Source organism: Phaenicophaeus curvirostris, chromosome 8 (genome assembly GCF_032191515.1).
Source record: "Phaenicophaeus curvirostris isolate KB17595 chromosome 8, BPBGC_Pcur_1.0, whole genome shotgun sequence".
Lineage (NCBI taxonomy): Eukaryota > Metazoa > Chordata > Aves > Cuculiformes > Cuculidae > Phaenicophaeus > Phaenicophaeus curvirostris.
Genome location: NC_091399.1, coordinates 29,718,114 through 29,730,676, shown reverse-complemented (window position 1 = coordinate 29,730,676; position 12,563 = coordinate 29,718,114). Strand labels below are relative to the sequence as shown.

Sequence of the window (12,563 nt, the reverse complement as noted above, 5' to 3'; positions counted from 1 at the left end):
GCACAGTTTCTGCAGTAATTTTTCAAATGTAAGCTCTAACTCTTTTTACAGATCATTGAAAAAAGTGCTGGGCATAGTCGGAGTCGGGTTTTCCGTGAAATAGAAACTCTATACCAGTGTCAGGGTAACAAGTAAGTATTAAGTCTTATGTTTATTTTTTAATTTAAAGTATCTTGAATATTGTTTTCAAATTTTCATGCCTCTTGTTTGACTAGGTTAGGAGCTTTGCAGTAGTCTCCTTAAGACCAGTTGAAATTTAGACTTGACCCATTCTAAATGAGAATTTATCCTTCTCTTACCTGTAAAACTTGGAGAAATATTTACAAATAATAAGTCATTACTTGATTAGCAACCAGATCAGTGTAGCCTGAATGTGCTTCAGTGATGCATGACTTCTGTCCAAATGAGGAGTTTCACAGGGGTGAATGTTAAAATGTTTTCACCATCAGCAAAAGCTCACCTGATGGCAGCTACTGTTGAGAGGAAGAGTCTTGTTGTTCCCTTCCTTAATGTGTAGTTTGTCCTTCTTTTTGTGTCAGCCTCCTGCATTGCACTGGAGCTCTTAGAGCAGCCAAAAACTAATTTAGTTTTCATTTGGATGTCTGCTGACTTCACGTAGCCACAGGAGGAAGTAATTTTAAAGCTGCTACTCCTGTCTGAAACGGAGGAAGAGCCTACACAGCCAGTGGCAGTGTGCTCTGTGATGAGTTTAAGCCAAACTACTCCTTTAGATGTCTCTGTTAATCTAGAATCTAAGCAACAGCTGTTATCTATACTACAATTGTGGAGATCATACCGATCATATCTTTTTTTACAATTTTTAGTACAATACTTAAAGATAATTTAAAAACAAACTTTTTTACCAAACTGGTGGGCTATAGAGAAGTTGTGCTATAGAGAAGCAGATTATATCTCTGTTCTGTGTGGTTAAGGGCAGATGGTCATCCAGTACATGACTGATGAAAAACTGAAGCTGTCATGACCATGTGCAGAATTTGGATTTTGTGTGTACTTGTAAGTGTAGAAAAATGACTTACACATTTGACATTCTCAAGGCGTCATGGGGCGTTTGTGTTGCACTGCAAAGACTGTACAGTAGCGAAACAGGAGTTAGTCTAAAAGTGATAATAGATGCGCTGGATTTAATGTCATGTTGACAGATGCCTGTCTCCTCTGTGTGTTCTGCCTTGTGATTTCCAGAGAGAAAGAATGCCAATTTAATTATTTTTTTGTTCTTGCCTTCAGCACAAATGCAATGTTCTGAATTATTAAATACAACCTATTACCAGTTATCTTCCTGTCAGTTGAATGGTAGAACTCTCACAATCCTTTCTCATTTTGATATTTGAAGCATTTCCTCTACTTACAGTTCCAACTCTTGACTGAAATTTGGTTTTAATGCCATAGGCAGCCAAAGCAACTTGTTTAATTAGCACTGTTATTTTTGGTTACTTCTGGCACTTCCTAATTATCCATGCTGAAACTCGTCATTGTTCTGCCTATACTTTGTACCTGTTTCTCCAATTTCTCCTCTTTTTTTTTTTTCAAGGAACATTTTGGAGTTAATAGAGTTTTTTGAAGATGACACAAGATACTACCTTGTCTTTGAGAAGCTGCAAGGAGGTACAGTGCAATAACTGTGCCTGTGTTCATTGAATTGTCCCAGTCCTGTTTGTCTCAGTGTTGTAAAGCAGAAAATGAAGAACTTGTTAGAAATGCTTGGGAATTTTTAGATGTGATGCTTTCTCTCTGATGAATAACTGCAGAGGTGGAAACAACTGTGGCAGGAGTGCCCTATTGTTCTGTTTGTGGGATTCCTTTATGAGGACTGACTGTGTAGTCTGTAGACTGTATTTTCATTGGTATTGATATAACTCTTAGCTGAGAGAGTTTGGAACACCAGCTCTGTTCAGAAGGATAACCTGAAATAAAACTGCAGAATGAAAAGAGCACTTCAGGTGGCTCAGTATTGTTTCCTGCAACATCTTTTCCACAGGGATGGAAACAAAATTCAAGAACTGTTATTACTTTCTAAAGGTGTAAAGAACAACAATACCAGGAAAACCCTTTGAACTCCCTTGATGTCAGTGGGAATTTTAATGTGTATTTAAAGGCAGAATACCTCTTTATTTTCATAGTGTTGAGAGACAAAAAACCACATATACTTGACTTTATAAGTGCAAGGTTTCAGTTGTCACATTACACAGAATGAGGAGAGTTTGTCTGACCACGGCCACCCATGATCTAGGGGAGGGTAGGTTTTGCTGAAGTGCTACACACATCCTTAGCTGGTCTTTAGGCTTTACTAGTACTATTAGCAAGTTCGTGGTGTTTGGGAAAAAAAAAGACCAGTCGTGCTGGGGCAATAAAAAGGGATTGCTTCTCATGCTGTGCTTTAACTAAAGGGCTGCAGTGCCCACAAATTATGTTCTAGCGTGCTTAAGTACTGAAGCTGTTCAGTTGTACCTTTTCCTTCTTAGTCATTCCCCTGTTCGGCCCTCAGAAGTTGCCTGCTGTGGAAGGCTGTTATAAAATGTGAGAAATGAGGTTATGGACTCATTATACTTGGTATTAGTTCATCATTATTTTCTGAGGCTATTCTAATGTAAAAACATGGGATTGTGACGCTTGATTTTCTGCCATGTAAACATACTAGCACAGAGTGTTAGTTGCAAAGTAACTTTTCTAAATTACTTCTGGCCCTGTTCACACTGAGATCAGTTCTCCCTTTATGGAAGACCAGTAGTGGCTATTGCATTGTTATCCTCGTATTGACAGAGCCTTTTCTCAGCTCACGCAGCACTCAGACTAAGGTTTTTCTGTTTCACTTTTATCCCAACAGGTTCAATCCTGGCCCATATTCAAAAGCGGAAGCACTTCAATGAACGAGAAGCTAGCAAAGTGGTAAGAGATATTGCCTCTGCTCTGGATTTTCTTCATACAAAAGGTAAGAGAAGGCTGTTTCTATCTTTGCTGGTTGATATTGTACACTTATGGTAGGGAGCCTATTTTATGTGTAAGAAGTCAGACTTTGCTAGCATTTCTATATGTAGTAATGCCAGGTGACTTGTTCAGTTTTCCTTTGTAATACTATTTTCATAACATGGTAGTTAATGTAATCATCTGTGTTAAGATAATATAGCCTATTGAAGAGGAAAAGTTAAATCGGCATCCAGGGAAAATTAACATTAGAGTTGAATCTGTTTGCTTGTTCTTGTTACCTAAGCCACCATGTAAATGTTACTCAAAAGGGAGCTGGTATTCTTTTTAATTTTCTCCTTTTTTTGGTCCACAGAGATGCTTTTCAGTGTTTATCCAGAACTCTGCTGGTTACAAACCTCTTTGTTCATAGCGGGTTTTGCTCTCCACATTTAGGCTCTCACTGTTGAGTTGAGACACTTACAAGTGAACGATAGTCCTTGTTTGAAGGTGTCCTCGTTTCACTAGTGATTTGCTCAGATTTAAAAGCAGTTTTCTTTGTAGAGAGTTCTTTTACATTAAAATGCTTTCCTGCTGCTTTTTCAACTTTAGAGTACTTTCATTTCAAAATATCTGTGTGCACTAGGTCATCCGAGAGTATCTGTTTGTATTGAATGTGACGTGAAAGATTTTAGAACTATCAGTCTTGCATAGATGAAGCAATTTCAGTGAATGTTTGCTTTCATTGGATTATGGTAACTAGCTCTAAATAGAATGGCATGTAATTAGAGGCTGTATTTATTTGTCATTTATTCTGATAAACTTTTATCTCCATTCAGTTTGCTATTATGATTAGACGGGTTTTACAGATGCTTAGCAGGTCTTTGTTTGCTGTCTAAGTTGCTTAGCACTGGGCCCAGTTCAATAACGGTTTAATTGTAGGCTTTACTTCCAAGTCACAGGACTGCTTATGCACTTGAGTTGGAAACACAGCATTCCTTCCGGGTATGTCACTAGGTTGTACCGATTAAAACCCATTAAAAAAAGAAGCGTAGAAATGAAGAAAGTAGTAAATGTGAGGAATATTGTTGTAATTGTTATTAGAAGTTAATTTAAATGTGGAAACAAGCTTAGTTTAGGTTAAGTTTGGTAATCTTTGTAGCCTGTATCTGTGATAACTCAACTTTAAACCTGCAGAAAATGTACTATTTGAATACCTGCCTTTAGAATATTTTGGCTTTGAGCTATAGGGTAAATAAGGAGCATATTATAGCAGCCTAAACACAGGCTGAACGTGTGGAGAAATACTTATTTGATGTGTTAGGGCTGTAGTAGGTTGGTTAACAGCTGAAAGTCTAGGAATACTGTTCAAGGAAGTTTTAACATCGCCTCAGCTAATATCTTTCTGTAGTTCTCTCTCAGCCTTTAGTTTTAATTCCCTTTTCCCCAAACAAGATGGGAATGATTCATTAAAATGGCTTTAGAGTAGCAATCCGCTTCCTTTCTTGTCATTTGCTATGAATTGGTACAGTGGGAACACAGCTTGCAGAATCAGCTACAGCACCATCCCCTATTATTTTATTGTTGTCTTTATGATTCTTCTGTGTGACATTAAAGTAATTAGTAAGTAGCATACAGAACACTAAAGTAAACAGGAAATTAAAGCTGTTTTATTGCACAGCTTAACAGCAAAGTGCTATAGCTAGATGCTTTAAAAAAATTTGAATGAAGACAACTAATTTTTTTGGCAGGAGTAGTTTAAAACTCAGCTGGATGATAATACTGCCTTACACCCACTTGCGATATGTGTGCTTCATTGCTAATAATCCACTGGAGGAGTGTTTAGAGGCAGTTGTTTTCTTTTCTCAGCGCTGTGTGCAACTGCAAAATAAAATATTACATAATCAGACATTGGAATTCAAACTATAATACAAAAAAGTGCTGTTGGGTTTCACAGTGCAAGCCAAGCCAACTGTTGGAGTTTTTGTCAGCCTTGCTGTGAATGTCAGCACGGGCCATCTTTGTAGTGCTTCCCATCTTCCTGGCATAAGCAATGTGAGCTGCATCCTTATGAAAGCTCTGATTTCTTTAGATCAGTGCTATGCTATTAATGTTACGTTTCAAGTCGTGTCTCATGGAGTGTGCTGAATTAAAAATATTAGAAAGTCACTTATGTGGAATTTGGTGGGATTTTTTTTTTCTCATACTCTGAAGTAGTATCAAGTGTGCTTGGAGTGTCATTTTTTTTAAGCAAAGCTAGAATGCAGTTAAATTACAGCCAAGCTGCTCATTTGATTTAATATTTAGTTCTCATTTTCTGCCTCCACATTAAGTTTGATCTTATTAAATGGAGAACTTCCAGAAATTGCGTTTAGGCATTTGAAGAACTGCTTTGACAACATAGAACCACCTTTGCCTGTGAATACAACAGGCAGATAACTTTGAGTTTCCCTGTTGGGTTTTTCTATTCTGATAGCAGTTGAATGAATATAGAAGCCCTTTGGTTGTTCTCCTTTAGTCTTTTTGTCTGCATCTCCAACCAAACCCTTTCATTTTTATTTTACTTCAGGAATGAGCACATACCTCACCATTAAAGGGATGATATTTTTACCTAAGAACTCAAGGGTTTTATCTGGGGAAAATGTCTCAAGTATTGTCTGTGCTGGTAGGAGTTCAGCAAATCAGCAGTTGATTGCTGTGGAAGGACCTTACTGTAGAAACCACAAAAATCTTTTGACTAAATTGTCAGTAAACTTTACTACAGGTCAGCCATGCCAATGAGCTGGTTTTAATTAACATAATTAATTTGGGCTAAGCCAGAAAGTTCCAGTGTTAGCAGGTTCTTATTTGCTTGACTGAATCTCATGTACATTTAAGGATGATAAAGGCATAGCAGGATGCAACAGTGACTTGTAACAAACACACTTTGAAATTTAATTATTTGCAGTATTGTTAAGGGGGGGCTGTGTAACAAACCCAGGTCTAGAATACTTCCCAGGCCACCTTCTAATAGAGAGGAGTAATGAGAGCTAAAACAGGAGAGTACCTTCTCTAATGAACATTTGTACTCTTGTTTAGGTATTGCTCACAGGGACCTGAAGCCTGAAAACATCCTGTGCGAATCTCCAGAAAAGGTGCTGCTCTGGCCTCTTAACCTTCTGAAGTGTATTTTTTAACTTTGTTTCTAAAGACAGCCCTCATCTTCTGTCTTTCTCTTCTTGAAGACTTCTGAACCAATTAGTGATATTCAACTAAATTTACCAGAATTGAAGCCCTAAAGACAGATTAAATTCTTCTGTGAGCTGTTAAAGTGCAAGCATCTAGGAGATAAAAAGCCAACTGTTCTTAGAGAGAGCATGGCAGTTAAAACTGAGCATCTCGTCTGTTCTCTGACAGTACCCAGATGGACAGGTAACATTTACAGGCAGGCTGAGCACGTCACTTATAGTTTCCAGACCGCCCCAATGTGTGCTAGCACTTGCCTAGCCAAATGAAAAATTGATGGAATAGAGTCAGATGCTGGGGACATGGGTGCGACAGAGACAGAGGAGGCAAATGCAAGGGGTGGAATATACCTGTAAAAGACTGGGTTTCTCTAGCCCTTCTGCTAAAACAACTTGTTTTTTGTTGTGGGGTTTTCTGTATCATGCTGTATTCATATGTATTGCGGTAGTCCTGGTCTTGTGGACCTCTTACTGTTTTGTCCTTGGTTTTAGGTATCACCAGTAAAAATATGTGACTTTGATCTTGGTAGTGGGGTGAAGCTCAACAGTGCGTGTACTCCAATAACTACTCCTGAATTAACAACACCGGTAAGAGACTACTGTGGCTTCGTGCTTTTTCCCTTCTACGATAAAACAATTTTCCTTATCTCCAGAGAAAGCTTCCAGAGGGCTTACTGCAACTCCACTCAGTGAATAGTTCATTTAAAGCAGGTGTATGTGTGGTATGGTAATACTGTCTTAGATTCCCTGTCGTAAAAATATACAAAAGCACAGGAGTTCGTTGTATTAATTCTCGTGTTGGCTGGAAAGTAACACATTGGTCCTCTTTGTCTCTTACCCATGAACTGAGGAAGCTTTTACTGGAGTTTTTTTTCCTGTGCTTATTGACTGAGTTTGAACCTTAGTTTTGTGTTCATTTCGCCTTATTTGGGTTGAGTGCAATACAAACTCTGTAATCAGTGTGTAGCTTTATTATACACTTTATTTTGGAAAGCTACGGTGTTGTGCTTTTGGCATTGCTGTGAAATTAAAATCTGACAGTTCTGCAGAAGTTTGCTACAAATACTGCCTCCTGTGATACTTATTCACTTTCTGAAAATCCTGATAACTAATGGATAAGATTTAAAATCCTGAAATATGAAAATTAATATTTTGACCCTATTAAAGGATGATAGAGTCATTTGGAATAGCTGATGGTTCTGCAGGAGAAGAGTAGGAACCCTTTTGCCTTCTGTTACATCTCTCTAGTCCATACACTTGAAACATGTTATTTTTTCTTTTGCAATATGCTCACAAAACGTTTCAAGCTTTTGGAAATTCCATTTAACATTTGAGCGATGCAGCAGTTGTGATTTGGCTTGACAGAATAAGACCTAGAGCGAAAGCCAGCAATAAACTTTAGTAGTCCCTGATGCCAAATTCTGCTTTTAAACCAAGCTGCCTGCTATTAAAAGAGGAAAATGATAAACCTGAGTTTTGTTTTGTTTTGACCCTCCTTTTGAAAACTTGCTTGAATCCGGTTTCCTAGTGTGGGTCTGCAGAGTACATGGCACCTGAAGTGGTTGAAGTCTTCACGGAGGAGGCCACGTTCTATGATAAGCGGTGTGATCTTTGGAGCCTGGGAGTGATTCTGTACATCATGCTCAGTGGTTACCCTCCTTTTGTGGGCAACTGTGGCACGGACTGTGGTTGGGATAGAGGAGAAGTCTGCAGAGTTTGCCAGGTGAATGTGCGTGTCCTGGGCATGTGTGGGAGAGTGTGGTTGGCACTGTGATATTAAGGTGTATGACTTGCCATAATGCCAGCAGTGAAGAGGTGTGTCTGTAGTGCAGCCAGTTACAATAGAACCATAGAATGATTTGGGTTGGAAGGGACCTTCAAGATCACCCAGTTCCAACCCTGCTGTGGAGTTCCCTGTCACTCTCTGTTGACTCCATAAGGAGACTGGGTGGTTTCAGTTGTCATGCACTGCATCAGGTGGATAAAATTAAGTGAGAGGAATCTTGTCTGGGAAGTCTTCTGGTTGCACTCTAGATGCTGTTTAATTTAAAGAAATTTTCCTTTCCTAGAACAAGCTTTTTGAGAGCATTCAGGAAGGCAAGTATGAATTTCCTGAGAAGGACTGGTCGCATATATCATCTGAGGCCAAAGATCTCATCTCAAAGTTGCTGGTTCGTGACGCCAAAGAACGACTTAGTGCTTCTCAAGTTTTGCAACATTCATGGGTTCAAGGAGTATGTATCCCCCTTTATATGTTTTTAAGGGTTATGGTTCTTCCAAAGTGACAAACAAGCTGTTTCTTGTCTCTTGGCTTTTAATAGTCATTGCATGGTTTAGTGCTTTTATCTTAGTATAATTAAATAGGATACAATGGCTATATTCTTTCTGGAGCTCTGTGTGGTAAATATTTGGATGAATCTGTCAAGCTTTAAGTGTTTGTTGTCTTTTTTTTAATTATTATTTTATGCATTTTTAAATGGCCTTCTTGTGAATACCAAGCACTGCAGTACACTAATTATTGTGTTACTCTTTAATACAGTAATGCAGAATGCTGGCAGATAAGATTTTAACTGAATGTTTTCTCTTGCTTCAGTATTGCTAGTTCAGGAAAGAAATGTTTTGCCTTCAGGAGAGTTTCCACAGCTTTAGTCTTATACCTGCAAACTGGCATCTTCTTGTGAGGGTAGACTGAAATGAAATATGAATTTAAACGCACAGTAAATTGGTTTATATGCAGTATCCATTATTTGTAAAGATGCAGGTGAGTTGCCTTTCTTGGGTAAGCTTGGTTCCCAGCTACTAAAACGTAACTAACTTTTCTTAACTGCTTCTTCTAGCAGGCTCCTGAAAGGGGATTACCTACACCTCAAGTTCTTCAAAGGTATTTTTTTTTAATATCTGTAAACTTGGCGAAGAATCATTGCTGAAAGAATGGGGAGAGGTAGGAGATGACAAATCAGAGCGTGTAAGATCCCTGATTGAGAGTGGAACTTCATGAATGTGCAGCACTAATTTTATTAAGAGCGTGAGAAATATTAAAGCTGTGATTTTTCTTTATGAACTAATCTTGCTCGTTTGTGGGAAAGGCATTGGAGAGGATTCCTGCAGTGCAGTGCTAATGTTAGGCAGGAAATAACTATGGTTTTAGCAGTTTGCTGCCCAGGAGGAGAAAAAAGGCATAAAGGTCTTTTATGCATTATCCAAAGAGACGATGTTCTGATGGGTGAATAATCATCATGTACACAGATGCAGATCCGACATTGTAGTTGGTGGTAATCACAGTATCAATTTAACTGTGAGCAGGGCCAGCCTTGTTTCAAGTGGTTTGATGGCAGATTCTATATACTAGAGAGACAATCTCACATCTCCATTTCTATTCCTATGTCTACCACCGGTGATTCCAGGTAGTTCTTCCCATCAGAAATTAATTTCCTTGAGCCAGATATACAATTATAGTGGGATTGCAGTTTCTGGAAACAGCCAGCAGTATTGCCTCATATGCCTATCCTTTTTTAACATGTAGAAATTAAGCTTGGCACCTCTGGTGGCTTCCTGGGTTTCCGTTGGAAGTCCTTGGCAGAACGAGGACAAGAACTGTGGCTGTTTCCAAAATCCCAGACTGTCTTTGTTATCTCTTGCTGGTCCTCAAAATCATAAGAGATGTAAATATTAACCGTCGTTTTGCCTCTATGTCAGTGTTGTAATAGGAGAAATAAAACTGCCTGAAAATAGATACTCTGCTCTGAGGTTAAGCAGAGTAGGAGTGTTGAGCAGATGTGACTGTTTGTGTTGTAACTGCTTTTTCTTTTTCCCTTCAAAGGAACAGTAGCACAAAAGACCTGACACTTTTTGCCGCTGAGGCTATAGCCCTTAACCGCCAGTTGTCTCAGCACGAGAACGAACTCAGCGCAGAGCAGGAGAGCGTTGCCCATGCTGTGTGCTCCATGAAGCTTTCTCCTCCATCCAAGTCCCGCCTTGCCAAGCGCAGAGCAATGGCGCATGCCACCAAAACCAGTGACTTCCAGCCAGTTCCCCATAAAGCCTTTTAAACTATTTTTCTGCTGTGGATTGTCAAGATCGGCCTGTGTTTTTATTTGGATTTTCAGTGCTGATAAAAGCTTCTCTGCTTCTGACGCTTCGATAAGAAGCTTGCTCTAGTGATGTGACTTGTAACGTTAAGGGGACAGCTTATTATGGGAATGTTTTTTTTAACTGTCAGATTTGGTGCATTAAGATAATGTAACTGATCTTTTTAAACAGGAGAAGGTGGGTTTGCTGCTGTATTTGAGATGATAAATCACTAAGCTTTCCTTATTTTCTTCTTAGAAGAGCATGCTTTAAAATGCAAGCTTGAAAACATCAAAAGGAAGCACTTTCTTGCTTTGCCCAGCAGAGCATCACATCTCTCCCTGCCTATGGCTGCTGTCTTTGGTGGCACATCTTGCAAGGTGCTGCTGCTAGTGTTAGCAGCAGGGACTGTTTTCAACCAACAGTGCCCTTCTGTCTTTATGTAGGCTCAGGAAATGAAGGTGATGACTGGGTTGGATCTCTGCCTCCATTACCTTTATTGGTCTTAAGTCGTATGAGGATGGTAGTGTAAAGGTGCAAGGATTGCCCAGGCTTGTAGAAATGAAGAAAACAGGGTTGCTTTTTTATCCTGTTGATAGTTTGTGTGTCAGGATGTGGGATGAAAGCTGGGTGGGTGTTCTTTCTTTATCTGACATCTTTTAATTCTTAACTAAAATATACTCCATATCATCTCATTTTCTGTTCCACGTGTCCCCTTCTCTGTCAGTTACATTCTTGTGTCTGATAACCACAGTGTAACAGACTGTTTATGTAACAGTTTATATTTAGTATCTTTCTTTCCTGTATTAATGCTATTGTCAGTTATACCTTCCTTTCTGTAAACTAATTTCTCCTAGTCCTTTTATGTGTATTACCTTGAGTTGTTAATGTGAATGGACAGGCTTCAGTGAATCTGGTGTGTGAGTAATTCAGGATTATCAAACGCAGAGACGCATCTGTGCAGAAACAGTGCTGCAGCTGTGGCATTTTGCCTCCTGCAGTGGAACTGAGTCTGAGCGTCTAGATTTTTGCTTCCAGTTTTAGTACTGTAGTGCTCCAGGGGTCAGGAGTAATTCAGAAAGGTACTGGCTGAAAAACCGAAGGTTTTAAGTGACCAAGGTGAGGTGTCCATGCAGAAGGACATGGATATTGAGCACTTTCTGAAGTGTAAGCTGTGAAAATTGGGCCACTAAGATGCCCGACGTGATGCACCTTAAACTTGCCAGCCATTTCCAAAACCTTTTGCCAAGGCATTGTGTGCAGGGTGGAGAGGAGGGGGAGGTGGCCCCCAAGTGCTGGCACAAAACCCTCCCAAGCAGAATGAGAAGGAATAAAGTATAATAGCAGATCCAAAAAACGCATGGAAATTTAAAGGTCAAAGCTGAATGTCTTTGCATGGCCTATTCAGAGAGGTTTTACATTATCTTTTAGCAGTGTGCATACAGCTATTTTTATACAAAGTGCTGTATTTTGTGACTAATATTAAAGTTATTTAAAAGTTTTTATACATTGTGCCAGTGGACGGGTTACAAAATGTATTTTGCTTTGTTTTTATTAAAATGCTTTAAGTTATGGATTTAAAACATTTGGCAGTTCTGTGTGGTTTCAGTTCTGTGAGAATTACTTATTTGCTTACTTGTCTACGTGACACAGAATTTAAGACAATTTAAATCTCTGAAGACTAAGCATACCTCCCTCTTTCATGGCTGCGTTGCTTTATCAGTCTCTGGAGGCTCCTGGGATCTCAGCTTTCTGGAGGTAAAAACGAAGATATGACTGGACGGTGAGAGCTGGAAGGGATCCCGTGATCCTTTCGATGTTTATAAGAGAGCAGATAAATGAAGGCCAGTAGCTCAGGAACTTACCTGCACTGTTACATTTCGTGTTCTTCCCTCTGATTTGTGTGTGAAACAGAAATCCTGAAGCTTGGCCAGGAGCCGTGGTATGATGCACAATACTCCTTTTGGATGGAACCCTGAATCCTTTCAGACTTCAGAAGTCTGGAGCAGCACTGTTAGCATGGAAGTGTGAAAAGGGGACGTTTACAGTGCTGCTTGCCCAGAGACAGCAGGGTGTGGTAGATTTGTTGAAGCATTGGTAAGTGGTCCTTTGCAGACTTTACTGTGCACCTGCTGCTGCTCAGTGACGGTAAGAGTAGTCCCAGAGAGCAAGTTAGCAGAGCAAAGACTGAAGCTGCTGTTCCTGAGTTCTTGGCTGAACTGTTGGTCTGGATAGTCAGTCCTTGCCCCTCTCTTTCTCCAAAATCTGTCATGGAAAGTGAATCCAATGCCTGTGTCCTCTGCACGGTGAGGAAGATTGCTAGCCAGGTTTGCCTTCCCTTTACAGAAGAGA

The 12,563-nt window shown here is 39.6% G+C and overlaps 1 protein-coding gene across 6 annotated transcripts in view; it reads left to right on the top strand.

Annotated features, from left to right (window-relative positions):
* MKNK1 (MAPK interacting serine/threonine kinase 1) overlaps positions 1-11,796 on the top strand; it is a 107,465-nt gene extending 95,669 nt beyond the window's left edge. For 5 of the 6 annotated variants that reach the window (XM_069863047.1, XM_069863044.1, XM_069863045.1 and 2 more), the window contains 9 exons: positions 52-131; positions 1,550-1,623; positions 2,843-2,947; positions 5,998-6,053; positions 6,636-6,731; positions 7,672-7,866; positions 8,213-8,377; positions 8,981-9,024; positions 9,964-11,796. In XM_069863047.1, coding sequence (XP_069719148.1) covers positions 52-131; positions 1,550-1,623; positions 2,843-2,947; positions 5,998-6,053; positions 6,636-6,731; positions 7,672-7,866; positions 8,213-8,377; positions 8,981-9,024; positions 9,964-10,192 — 1,044 coding nt within the window. In that variant the 3' untranslated portion in view covers positions 10,193-11,796. The remainder of the gene's footprint in view (positions 1-51; positions 132-1,549; positions 1,624-2,842; positions 2,948-5,997; positions 6,054-6,635; positions 6,732-7,671; positions 7,867-8,212; positions 8,378-8,980; positions 9,025-9,963) is intronic. The other variant, XM_069863048.1, reaches the window with a different exon arrangement.
* Positions 11,797-12,563: the final 767 nt, after the last annotated feature.